Source organism: Phyllostomus hastatus, unplaced genomic scaffold, assembly GCF_019186645.2.
Source record: "Phyllostomus hastatus isolate PE091 unplaced genomic scaffold, TTU_PhHast_1.1 phas_contig_40, whole genome shotgun sequence".
Classification (NCBI taxonomy): domain Eukaryota; kingdom Metazoa; phylum Chordata; class Mammalia; order Chiroptera; family Phyllostomidae; genus Phyllostomus; species Phyllostomus hastatus.
The window spans coordinates 27,373,705-27,387,737 of NW_025333872.1; the positions used below are offsets into that span (position 1 = coordinate 27,373,705).

The 14,033-nt window shown below is 34.0% G+C and overlaps 1 protein-coding gene across 3 annotated transcripts in view; it reads left to right on the forward strand.

The window, feature by feature from the left end:
• Positions 1-14,033, forward strand: part of SMAP1 (small ArfGAP 1) — a 154,583-nt gene that overhangs the window by 71,127 nt on the left and 69,423 nt on the right. For all 3 annotated transcript variants that reach the window (XM_045843203.1, XM_045843200.1, XM_045843202.1), the window contains exons 3-4: positions 3,475-3,560; positions 10,747-10,822. In XM_045843203.1, the coding sequence (XP_045699159.1) occupies positions 3,475-3,560; positions 10,747-10,822 (162 nt within the window). The remainder of the gene's footprint in view (positions 1-3,474; positions 3,561-10,746; positions 10,823-14,033) is intronic.

A 14,033-nucleotide genomic window follows, 5' to 3' on the forward strand; every position in this document is an offset into this window, starting at 1 on the left:
TTAGGTTGTTTTTGTTATTTTTCTGCTGATTACCAGACAATAGAATAAGTTTTCTGCCCTGGCTTGTGTGGCTCAATGGACTGAGTGCTGGCCTGCAACCCAAAGGGTTGCTGGTTCGATTCCCAGTCAGGGCACATGTCTAGGTTGTGGGTCAGGTCCCCAGTAGGGAGTGTGTGAGGGGTAACCACACATCGATGTTTCTCTCCCTCTCTTTCTCCCTCCCTTCACCTCTAAAAATAAATAAATAAAATCTTTTTAAAAGAATAAATTTCATCACTGTTCTGTAGAACCCTTACCTATAGTGTCTTGAAACTTTGTGAACAGCTACTTTATACCATACTCCTATCACCTCCTAAGAATGCCTGTTCCTAATGTTTATTTTCCCCTATTTCTAATCATCTCCAAATTGCTTAACCTTTTAACCTTTTATTACTGCTGATCTTTTCATTGTTGACCTTCCTTCTACCATACTTTATTCTACATTTTAGAAATTATCTGAGTTTACCAATATCTTCCTTCTTAAAAATGATCTTTCTGCATTGCTGTTATCATTGAATCCTTGTTTCCCCTAGTCCCAACTAACACACACCCATGCATCTGTGCCCAGTTGGTTTTTGGTAGTGGTCTCTAGTAGAAATGGCTCATTATTTCACATTCAGATTTTTATACCTCCCTTTTTTGTTCTCCTAATTGTGATGGATAGCATCCCTAGTACAACATTAAATAATTTGGTATAATGTACATGTATACCTTGTTCCTAAAATTAATTATTAATTACCTTCATTAAATAAAGAGAATATATTATTTAAAATGTGCATAGTCATATTAATTTAAGACATTGCTGATTGTAAGATATACTTCAAATTTATGGACTAATAAGAAAAAAATTGTATTAGTTGTAAGATGTATTACTATTTCATAAATGTTAAAATGAAGAAAATGTAGCAGGATCAGTGAGATATACAAGTATAGTAGATACTGTTTTTAGTCTTATTAAGTTTTTTGTTAAAATTTTCATGTATTGTTGGCTTGAAACTTCAAATTTGTTTTACTTTCATAGTTTCTTTGAGCTCTATCTAAGTTACTTTTTGCTTCATTGTAGATATGTGCAAACTAATTTTTGGGGGGATCTCATTCCAAATGTTTAATTCCTTTATGATAGTGTAACTTGATAATCTCTACTTTCAAAATCTCACTATGGCCGAAAGGTGCAGCATCATTTGAATATTTGAGATGGAAAACATTTTTTCTTTTTTTAGGAAGGGTAAGCTATACTGAAGTTTCTCAACTCTTTTCTCATCACACAGCATTACATAATAGCTCTACTTATATACTAAATTCATGCTGATCATGATGTGGTACAGTCCTCTGACCTTGTACTGTCAGTTCACCTTCTATAAACTTTTCCTCATATATTTTTCACAAAAAATTATAGTTGACATACAATATTTTATTAGCATATGATACACTTTCGAAGCTTGGGGGTTTTGCCTTAGCTTCTGTTTTTTTTTTTTTTTTCCCTCTAGAGCTAAATAAGAACAACAACAACAACAACAAAAAACCTTTAATTTTTTTTGTCAGTTTACTATTACCATATATTTCCCAGACCCTATTAATTCACTTTATCATTGTCTCTAGATGAGTGACTTAGAAATCTCATTTACTTTGAGAGAATATTTAGGTTGAGGTGGAGGGGAACAGACATCCGTAAGTGAGTGTATATTAGTATTTTGCATATCTTAAAACTCTCAGTTGTGAGAAAAGTCACTCATTTTTATTTGAAGGAAGATAATTTCTGTGTACCACTGAGGGCTGCAACTCAAGGTTGACATCCAGTAGTCTGTTAAACCTGGGTTGTCTTCTCAGGGATGTGGGGGTGTTTGTCCAGGGAATGAAAAAAATAAAAGGAATTAAAAAAACTGATTTTTCTACCAATTAAAACATTTTAAGGAACTCACGGTCTGTGTAAATGATATAATAATAGAGTAATGTTTTGTTTGTAAATGTTAATTTAATGTCTTACCTAATGGACTCTCCAGAAAGTACTCTTTGGCTAGTCTTTCTTTACTCATGATAATACTGAAACCTAATTAAACTGGTTGAAATGATAATCTAATACTCATGGGGTTTATAGATTTTAGGGAGGCAGACTTATGAACTCCTGAACATGTATGTAAAATATGGTCATTGGGCACAATTTTTTTTTTAAAGAAGAGGATCCATAACTTTCAGCATAATCTCAAAGAAGTTAATAACCCCAAAGAAATTAATTCACTTCTATAGAGTTATAGTTCAGCACTATTTTTTAATGTGCTCTCTATAGTGGTATTGATTGTAAATCATAAAACCCCAGAGTATTTTGAAGCTCAAAACAAAGAAAATTTGATCCTGAGGTGTTACTTTGAGAAGAGCATCTTTATTTAAGTGGAATATTTAAAACAATAATAATACTGCCATGAACTACCCTGGGAATTCACTTTTAGGAGATAGTGAGTATAAATGAATATGATATTACTATATGCACAGAAAAAGACATTAGAAAACTGTGGCTCCATATATGTTGAAAAAATATGAAGTATTAAAAATATGCTTTTATTTTGAACTTGAGTCATTTCATAATTGTGGTTTAAATTATTTTTCTAAAGAGTATAAAGTATTTTCCCAGGAGGTATCCAGCCATGTAACATGAAAAAGAGAGACATTTACTGAAGAAGATACAAGATACATGAAACATTGTACATAGGACAGGAACACCTCAGTCCCCTTCAGAGTAGGCCCCTTGGGACCTTAACACAGCTCTGCTAATCACCATCAGCTGCCCTGTTGTATTTTCCCAAATCTCATTGATGGTCTGAAATCTCTTTCCTTTCAAAGATGATTTTAGTTTTTGGAAAAGCCAGAAGTTGCAGGGTGCCAAATCTGGGTTGTAGCGGGGCTGAGTCCACCTGGGTGATTTGATGTTTTGCCAAAAAAACTGCATGAGATGTGATGCATGAGTGGGCGTGTTGTGGTGATGAAGCTGCCAATCACCAGTCACCCATAGCTTTGGCTTAGTTTCCATGAAGGAATGTTCAAACTTTAACAAAAAATTTGATACAGATTCGTTGCTCTACTCCCTCAGCCATTTTGAATGTGATGGTCACACAGTACACAAGTTCACGTGACAGCGTCTACTGCGCCCCCTGAGTAGTACAGCGAGGTCGTCATTGTTCACACGTGCACATTCCAGTCTACTATCCTTGGCTGCCAGGTTACATCAATGTCGTGCAAACTGCTCTCATTGTATTAACAATGGCTGGACTTTATATTAACGATGGCTGGACTTCTCATTATATTAACAAGGTCCGGACAGACCTTGTATATATTTGGAAATAATAAATGTTACCTTGGTATTTGTGTATATGTGTGTAGGAATTACGTACTTTTTAATGTTCATGCGAATAATGAAAATACTTGATTTTTCTTTTATTATAGTGTATGCAGGATATGGGAAATACTAAAGCAAGACTACTTTATGAAGCCAATCTTCCAGAGAACTTTCGAAGACCACAGACAGATCAGTATCCTTTAATATTTCTGTATTGTGTGTTTGTAAAGAATTAACTCATTTTTACAGTTTATATTTTAACTGTGTTTAGGAACATATGAACTTGATCACACTGTTGTTTACTAGAGACAGAACTTAATTTGCCCTGAGCTGTGCTTTGTATGTAGTAAATTTTTGTTAGGAATCTGGTAATACATGACCTGTGTATTGTTTTCAATGTAATTATTACTAAGAATAAACTTACGACTAGTTCTTCTTGATCTTTAACTCTTGATTGGAGAGTTTATTGGAGATTTGATTTGTGAGCATCTTGACTATTTAAAAAAATCTTTTCCAAAGGGATTTTCTTTGATCACCTTTATATAATTATATTTATGTGAAGCATTTTGGCATGTATGCATTTAAAAGGTAAATTACATATTTAGTGGAAGTGCTGAATTAATTCATGCTAATTATTACTGACACTTTATCTTTACATAGTTTGCACAGTTATGCTACTTGACAGATCTGCTCTAGTGAATGAATATAATATTTTCTCACAGGTATTTTAGTTAAGATGTTTTTCACATTTGTTAAAAATAAACATTTGATCCTATAGGATTTTTTAAACTCACATTAAAGTTTGAGAAAGCACCTCATCAAAATTGCACTACTCTATAAATAAGATTACCTAATTCATTGTAGCTATTTGTGATTCTATCCAAAGGTAACATTTATAGTTTCGATCTAAAATGTAGTTTCTTAAAGATCAGTTATATATTACCCATTTGTATATTAAAACAGCTTGTGTGGTCAAACGTGAAAAAAAGGTGATCTTTTCTCACACGAGATACAGGCCGTTATACAATATATATTTTCGTATTTATATAGAAACCTTTTCAGTCATAGTCACAAAACTAGTATTTGTATTCGACCTGTTCTGTTTCTACTTCCTGCTTCCTTCCCACAAATTTAGCAGTCTGGTATTGGAGGCTATTTTTATTGTAGCATGATCCTAGGGTAAGAGTGGCAGGTACATTTTAGGCAAAAAAAATTGAAGGGAAGTGTTAAGGTTGTGAGGAAACATGACATTTTAAGGTTTTGATGTGACAAGATTTAAATTTTGTGGGGTAAGTGGCAGTAGAAGTTATTTTCCAAATTACGAAGAGTTTTTAATACTAAATAGAGCAATTTGGACCTCATTTTATTGGCCCAAAGAGTTGAAGGATTTGAAAAGCCTTGAAGGGTTTTAAAGCAGTAGAAAAATTGGAAACATTAACTTCTCCGCAAGGAAGATTAGTTGAAGGAGATTTTGGAGTCAGAGAGAGCATGTAGAATTACTAGTGTAGCCCTGAAGTAAGCAGTAATGAAGATCTAAACTAAATGGTGGCATTGACAATGGACAGGAGGAAATTGGGAAGATCAGAAAGAAATTTGGGAAAGCAGGAGTTATGGGATTAAGTTTAGATTGGCTTTGTTTCTTAGAAAACCACTGAGCCGAACCCAGATTTTCTAGCTTGGCAGAGGTTCTATGGAATTCAGTGGAGAGAAGGAATTTAATACCAGATGAAAGTTTAAGAGTTAGAAATGAAAGATAATGAGCCATCCTTCATTACTTTGGGCAGATTGAGGTGTCTGTTGGACAAATACATAGAGATACCTATTTAATAGCTGGAAACATGAATCTGCACCCACAAAAAAGGATGCTTATTTGATCTTTCAAAGTAAGTGTGACTACTTCTAAAGCATTTACAAATTATGGTCATTTATATGAGGTGTCGATCTCTTACTGTTCACAAAAGGATGATCTAGTGGTCAGAAACTACTTAAAGAGGGAGTTTGTCTAAATAAATTTGAGATAACCACTAATGATAAAAGTATATAAGATAATACCACTTGGACCATGAGACTGGCCCCTAAATCTGATGTAATACCTTAAAAAATTCTTTTTTAACCTTAGTTAATAGTGATAGCACTTTTATCCCTTTGTTTAATTACGAAACACTGTGACTTGGAGGTCCTATTAGGGAGACTAGAAAGGAAACCGTCACCTTTATTTTGTGAACCATTCTAAAACTTAGCGCTCTTTTAAAAAGCCTAACATTTCTAACTATATTTAAGTCAATAAAACTGAGTAAAACTCACATAATATGGGACCTCACAGCATTCTTAACAATTTTTTTTCATTTTTCAACAGCTTTACAATTACAAAAGTTATGCAAAAGCTGCCGTGAAAGTGTAATTTCTCATGAGGGATGTGGTTAATTGTAGGCTGCATGTACTAGTGCATGACAAACATTAAAGCTTTACATTATTAGGATATTTCATCTTATCTAAAACTTCACTTACTTCAGCTCCATGAGATCTTCTGTGCACCAACGCTAATCAGCAGTTCTCCTTTGAGTTTTTGAAAGTTTTATTGCTGTACATGCCATGTCTCTGAAACTGGAAGATTTTCTTTTTGGGAGTAGATATTAATTTAATTGTCTTTAAATGGTGTCTTTAAAGAAAGGAAAAATATTAAAATACAAATAAACATGTTAAAGATAAAATACATAGAAACATAAAAAATTTTCTGGGGTTATAATAGTACCATTTGTTAGTTATGAGGATGGGGACAGATACAGGTTGTTTACTGAGTGTTTTGTAACTATAAGCCTGGGTAAGATTCTGGGGTATTTTACTGTTGTCTGCTTACTAGATCCCAAATTGACCACTTAAACTTGAGTTGTTGTTAATACATGCCTTACCTTGATTCCCTAAAAATATTACTATTCTATATCTGTTTGTTTGTATTCTTTTGTTTTTTGGTCGTATACATCAGTATAACTAAATTGAATATCTCAAATGACACCTGGAGACTGGAAAATGAAGATAAGGATTTCCTAATCTCCAAATTCATTGGTTTATTTGTTGTTGTTTCTTATTTGCTCATCTATTTAAACTTGGCACATGCAAGGTGTCTTAGCACTTAACACAGTAGTTGTCCATTTCCGCCCCCTACCATGGGCACTATGTTTTAAAATATTTTAAAATATTGTCAAAATATTTATTAATAATAACAGCTAAAAATTAAATAGCACTCACTGTGTACCCTTCACTCTTCTTAGTTCTTCATATACACTAGATTATTTATATGCACTAGCTTATTTAATTCTTAAAGTAATTCTGTGAGGTGCATTTTAGTGCTATCTTCATTTTAAATGTGAGGAACCTGAGGTGCAAATATATATAAAAATAAAAGCTAAATTCCCTTATTGATTGCTTACTCTTTGTTAGGCACTGTGCTACATGCTTTATATGTATTATTCCCCAAACTTAATAACTGTGAGATGAGTATGATTTTCTTTTTTTACATATCTTGTATGGGTTTAGTAGATTAGCTAAAACTTCAAGGTCACAGTAACTGCCAGTTAAATAGCAAGTGCCTACTGGTACCAGAAAGGATATACATTGGAGACCACCTTTATTTGGAATTAGTTTACCTTAAAAGTCTGCCAAATTGTTTATATAGTAGTCCTCTCTTATCCATGGTTTCATATTCCACAGTTTTTAAGTTACTCAAAGTCAACCATGGTCCAAAATATTAAATGGAAAATTTCACATACTTTGAGAGAGAAAGGGGAGGGGTGCAGAAACCACCTTCACATACCTTTTATCACAATTTATTGTTTTAATTGTTCTCTTAGTTATTGCTGTTAATTATTGTGCCTAACTTACAGTTGAACTTTATCATAGGTACACACATATTTATGTATATGAAAAAATGTAGTATATCTAGGGTTCAGTACAATCTGCAATTTCAGACATCCAGTGGGGTCTCAGAACACATTCCTCTTGGATAAGGGGGAACTGCTATAATGATAGTTTGCAGAGACAGAGATTCTCTCTAAATCCAGGTTGGCAGTTCTTTAACCTCTAGTGTTGGAATAGAATTCAGGAATCAGTAACTATAGGCCCATGAACCAGCTCCTGATTTTATAATTAAATTTATTAGATTATAACCATGCCCATCCATTTATGAATTTTCATTGGCTGCTTTGGAGCTGCAAAGGTTCCAAAGTTGACTGGTTGCAACATAGACTAATTATCCTACAAAGCTTAAAATATTTACTATCTGGCCCTTTGAGAAAAAGTTTGCTGATCCTGGAGTAAAATATTGTTTCTTTAGGTGACTTAACAATGAAGAATTGGTGTGCATTTGCGACCTTATGCGAAAACATATAAGGACCATGTGGTACATTGTTGCTCTAAGGGACATACAGGAACTGAGAGCAATCAAGGGCATACATATTCTCTAAATCACAGCCTTTTCTCAGGTGACTCTAATGGAACTTAAAAAATTCACCTGGTGGTGTACTTTGCTCCTTAAAAAGTAATGCTTGATGTTAATAGAAAGATCTTAGTAAGTTCTCCTGCCCTAATGCTTTATTTTCATTCTAGTTTATTTTCAAGTCCTTAAGAAACATCAGTTTCTGATACAATTTTTAAAATATTGCCTACGTCTTTGATAATTTCTGATAGTTTTTTATAAGCAGAAATTACACTTAAATGTTAAATTATTTATATAGAATACATTAAGTATATACTAAGATTTCACTGATACCTGTTATTTCTGAAATTTACAACAACATACAATTTTATGAGATGTTAGTATTGTTTTGACTCCAAGGGATTGTGTACACTTAAAGTGTTTGCCTTTTTCAAATTTAGAATTTATAAAACCGTCATAGTTTCCAGGATTTTAGTCTTACTGTTGGTGGTTAAATTATTTTATATACTGTGTTTTTAACCTTAATAATAATTATAATTACTATTACTCTTTTGATCATAAACAGTGATCTTTGCTATAATCATTTCATAAGAACAATGAAACAATGAAACAAAAGAGCAATGAAACATTAAACAATATTCCAAATTGTTTAAGAAGGAAAATTATCAGTGTGATTTCTCCTCCCAGATATTTAAACATAAAAATTATATTCTTAAGAATTTGGATTTCCAAAAATTTTCTTTAGTTAACAAAAGCTATATAGATATTGTATGTATAATTAGTTTTTAAAATATTTATGTTTTTAAAACAGTGTATTTCATATAATCTGGAGTGAAAATGGTATCAGTCTAAGTAAATTCTTTTTTCTCTTCCCATTTGTGGAGGTAAATAGTTGTCTCAACAATGAAAATTGTTCAGTTCATCCATATTCCTACACCTCATTCAAAGGACTAGCTTTTTTGATTATTTCATTACTTTCTGTTAGAAAAATAGAACAATATGAACTTAGATTTATGGTCATGAGCAAACTTAACATTTAGCTGATTCACATGTAAAATAATTTATGTAAAAATAACATTGTATTTTATGAAAATCTTGGCATACTTCTTAATTTTTTGCTATTGAATTGGCTGACAAAATGTTCACATATCTAAACAAGGAACCTTTTAGCAGTTCTGAGGCCTTTCACTTGAAAGGGTCTCCAAGGCTACCTAGAAAATTAAGTTGCCTGCAACTTTGATATGCTTCTCTAGATTTTAAAGCATGTATTATCAACACCAGAAAATAACTGACTGATTCACAAATGAACCTGTGATGACCAACAACATTCTGAAAATGCACATGTCAGGCATTCCTAATTTTTTTTATTGTTCTTCAGGTACAGTTATCTGCATTGAGAACCCCCCCACCATTCCGCGCCCACCCAAGCCATCACCACCTCCCTCCCCTGAGTCCACCTCCCCTTGGGTTTTTCCATGTGTCCTTTATAGTTGTTCTGAAACTCCTTCCCCCTTTCCCTTCATTATCCTCTCCCACCTCCCCTCTGGTTACTCTCAGATTGTTCTTAATTTCAAAGTCTCTGGTTATATTTTGCTTACTTGTTTGTTTTGTTAAATTTTGAATTACAACTTTTCTTTGTACTATAGAATCTCAGAGAGCTTTTTAAACTTTCTGTGCCCTAGTTTTAGTTGTAAGTGGCACCTACCTTGTAGGTTGTTAAGAGGAAAAAAAAAGATAAAGTGCCTCTAACATAGTCAGGGTTGTAGAAAACTATCTTTAAAAGGCAGCTTTCAGTCATTCAGCTTACTTAATAAATTGAATGTTTAGATCTCCTGTCTTGCCATTATGAAAGGCCTTTGAGTGCTTTCACAAGGCTCCAACTTTCTTATATCCACTGCATGGTGGTCTGTCAACTCTTTTTGTTACCTATTACTTCAACTATCAATTTAAAAGGCTTTTTATTAACTACTAATGCAAAGTTAATGACTGAAAATGTATTGTTGTATTGCTTCAGGAAACTTTTGAGCAGAAGAATGTCTCAACCTAGGGATACACAGAAACTGTATTTCAGTGTTACTCATTTCCTTCGTAATTCTATGTATTTTATTTTATGCATTAAAGATCAGTATCCCAGGAAGGAGCCCCTGAATATCATAAATCAGTGATTAAGTGGCAAGAGAAGTCATCTATGTCAGATAACCCAGAACACTCAGGTTGACTTAAGAGAAAAGACTTCTGTTCAAAAGAACTAAAGCCAACTTCAAAAAATTTAAATAGTATTAACCTTGGTCTAAACTTCGTAACTTCTTCATTCCTCTAGATTTGCAAGAAAAAAAATTGGCCATTACTCAGACAGGGGCAGCCATGTATTTTGGGAAAGAACATAAGTAGTAAAATCACAATTGTTTAATTTTCCCAAGTTGCTGACTCTTCATCTGTGATGTGGAGATAATATGCACATTACTGGGTTGTGGAAGGATTAAAGGAAAGAAACTCTGGACAACACATATACACAGTGTCTGGTACACTATTTGTACTATACGGGTATTAGTTTCTTATAGTGAAAATCCAAAATGAACTTTAACTGAATTTAGAGTTTGGTAGAGGTGCGGTAGAGAGCTGAGGAGTGTTGTGGAATTGAGAAATGTGATCACTTACCCCAGCTGCCCCAGAATTTGGTAGGTTGGTTTTATTGAATAGGGGAACTTTCCTGAAAGAGACAGACTTTTTTTGGTTGAAAGAAAAATAGGTTTTAGAATTCAGTTGCAGAAACAGTGTGAGAAGAAAATATAGACTGGGATGTGTGAAACTGAATTCAGAGTTTAAACTTGGTGAATGACCAAGGGGTCATTGGGGAATGACCAAAGGGGGAATGATTTGGGGAATGACCAAAGGGGAGTGTACATGTCACTGAGCTCATGCTTTTCCTTAAGTTATGTGTTTCCAGAGCAGTGGAATTTTTCATCAGAGATAAATATGAAAAGAAGAAATACTATGATAAAAATGCTATAGCTGTTACAAATGTAAGTAAAATCTTTATCTCTGCCACCAATTTAAGTTTAATAGAGCTTGAACTTTTCACATACAATACAGCTTAATTTATTAGTTGTAAAAATATACTAGTTATAACTTTATAAAACTTGAATATTGGAATTTTTGTCATGTATGTTAATGAGCTCCCATGAAGCAGAGCTTTTTATTTTACTTTAAAATTTTTTTTTAAATTTATTTTTAGAGGGAGGGGAAGGGAGGGAGAGAAACATTGATAGATTGCCTATTGCACTTCCCCAAGAGGGAGCCTGGCCGGCAACCCAGGCATGTGCTCTGATGGGGAATCTAACCAGCAGACTTTTGGCTTGTGGTACGAAGATCAACCCACTGAGCCACACCAGCCAAAGCCTGAAGCAGAATTCTTGATTTAGAAAGAAGCATATTCTGAGTCTAATAACTGCCTAAATGGCATTTAGTTAAATTAATTTTATGATATTTGCAAAAAGATAAAGCCACTAATGGAAAAAGGGAGGAGAGAAAATTATTTTACTCCATTCTGGGAATTTGTGAAAAATAAAAAAGGCAAATTTATTCTCCCCTCAGAGGGCTTTGATGGATCTATTAATTGGTTGTTATTAAACCTTTTGATAACTAATACTATTATGCCTTTTGATAACTAATATTAAGCCTTTTGAAACCTTACTGTAGTGATCAAATGTTATATCAGTTTTTTAAATTTTTTTCCCATCTCAGTTAATTACAATTTAAGATTGTTTTTATTGATGCAGCCATTATTTTGACCATTGATTTCTTGATTCATAAGCAAGGTATAAGTTAGTTAATCTTGTGGTTAAGCAATTTATGAGCAATAATTTCTTCTCATTTTATATACAAGCTGGGTTTTTTCACTCCATATGGAGAAGCAATATACTAAAATAATTGATCAATACTAACAAAAAGTAAGGATATTTTAGTATGTTGTCTTTGACCATGAAAAAAATCTTGTTAAAAAATGAACATAGTATTATTGCATAATTTGGAGTGAAGATACCCTGTGTGTAGAGTTTGGGCTTCATTTACCGTGAATAATGAATGTAAGAGAAAATCTTTTGAAACTTTGATAAAAATTGACAATGTTGAGAATGATGTTTAGAATATTCATCCATAAAACTAAGTTTAGTTATTGTATTATGAGGGAAAAAGGACTAACTTTAAAATATAAGCAATGTATTTTTATATGAAATTTTAAGAAACCTTTTAAGTATATTTTATAAAATATACTGCTTTGCATTAAACATCCTTTTTAATATCCTAAATTTTTAAAACTTTTAAAATCAAATTTATTGGGGTGACATTGGTTAATAAAATAATGTAGGTTTCAGGTGTACAATTTCTAATACATCATATGTATGTTGTGCTGTGTTTACCACCCCAAGTCAGGTTTCCTTCTATCACCATTTATATCCCCTATACACTCTTCAATGTCTCCCTATCCCCTAAACTTTTTTATTATATTTGTATTTATAGTTTTTTTCCTTCATGGCAATAATTTAGAAATTATTTTTATGAGTAATATACATGAAAGCAATTTTATCTTTCAGTAATTTTTTGTTAAGAATTATTTTTCCCCCTCAGGAATGATAATTGTAGTTAGTATATGTAGTTAAGGGAAATTCTTTACTCACAAAAGATGCTGGAATAAAATGTTTAGAGATCAACTGTCATGATATCTATAACTCATTTTTATTTTTCTATTAATAATATTTAATATAGCAATTGTTATACAAACACATCTAAAATAACCTAGCATATAAAATATATTAATGTGGAAATACTGCTTTCTCCCACTCTCATGTATATTGCAATAACTTTATTAAAAATCTTTACATGCATCTTTAATATCAGTGTCATTGTCATCATTAGAGCTATTTTTTTTTTGAGTTACCTAAGTTTTTTAAATTAAAAATACTTTAAAATTATGGTTGATATACAGTGTTACTAGTTTTAGGTGTACAACATAATAATTAGACACATATAACTTATGAAGTGATTACCTTGGTAAGTTGAGTACCCATGTGACAAAGTACATAGTTATTGCAATATTGCTGACTGTATTCTCTGTGCTGTACTTTACATTCCTGTGACTCTTTTTGTAACTGATAATGTGTACTTCTTAATTTCTTTCCCTTTTTCACTTATCTCTTAATTGTCCTACTGCCTGGTAGCCATCAGTGTGTTCTCTGTATCCATGTATAACTCATATTTAATTTCTTAAACATTTTTTTCCTGGGGAGTCAGGAGGATGTTTGGTTGGTTTTGGTTGGGATGTTTTTAAAGATTGTTATGTAGATTATATACATATTTATATGTATATAAATTATTAATGTGGGGCAGGGAGCCTACATCACAGAGCGGGGCGCACACACAGGGACTGGGGAGGGGCAGGGGCAACACACAGTGCTACTCAAAAATAGCCATATCTAACAGATGAAATGGTCACACCAACAAGGTGCTGGAGTGCATGGTGGCCACCAGGATTGGGTATGGGAAAGCAAGAAAGTGGGGTGGGGGGGGACGAGGAAGAAGGACCTGTTCCAAGATACCATAAGCTTTCTGTCCCTACCCCTGCTGTCTCTCCACCTCTGCATGCCACAGGAGCATTGGCCCTCCACCTCTCCCTCCTTCCCTCTCCCTCTGCCAAAGCACTGTTACTGAACACCTCTCCACACTCTAGGTGGCAGGCTGGGAGGGAAGCCTCCAAGGTCCAGATGTACACTCTGGCCATGGCTGCTCTTGATTGCAGGTTTACAGTGGCTTGCCATTTTCGTTTTTTCAGGTGACCTGTAGTACTCCTGGGCAGGTAGCAGCACACTGTGCAGTGGCTGAAGGGTGTGCCTCCATTGCTGCTGCTCCAGTGCCAAGCAGACTGCATGTGCATGGCCTGCAGCTGGTGAGCTGCTGACATCAGGGCAGATAGGGAAGCTGGAAGGCCTCTCTAAGGAACAGCAAAGAGCTGGTGATGAAGAACTTTATTCTCATGCAGAGGGTGAGGAAGAGAGTTGGGGACGGTCCCAGTTGGGTAGTGTATCTGTGTAAGGTGAGACCCTGAGGCCAGGAGGTCAAAGAGAGGGTCCTCGGAGGCAGAGGCTGCGTGGATGGCATCCTACTGGTGGAGGTGCAGGTGAGAGTGGATGTGGGAGTGCTGGTGGTCACATTGAGCATCTGCAGCTGGGCGGTGGGGTC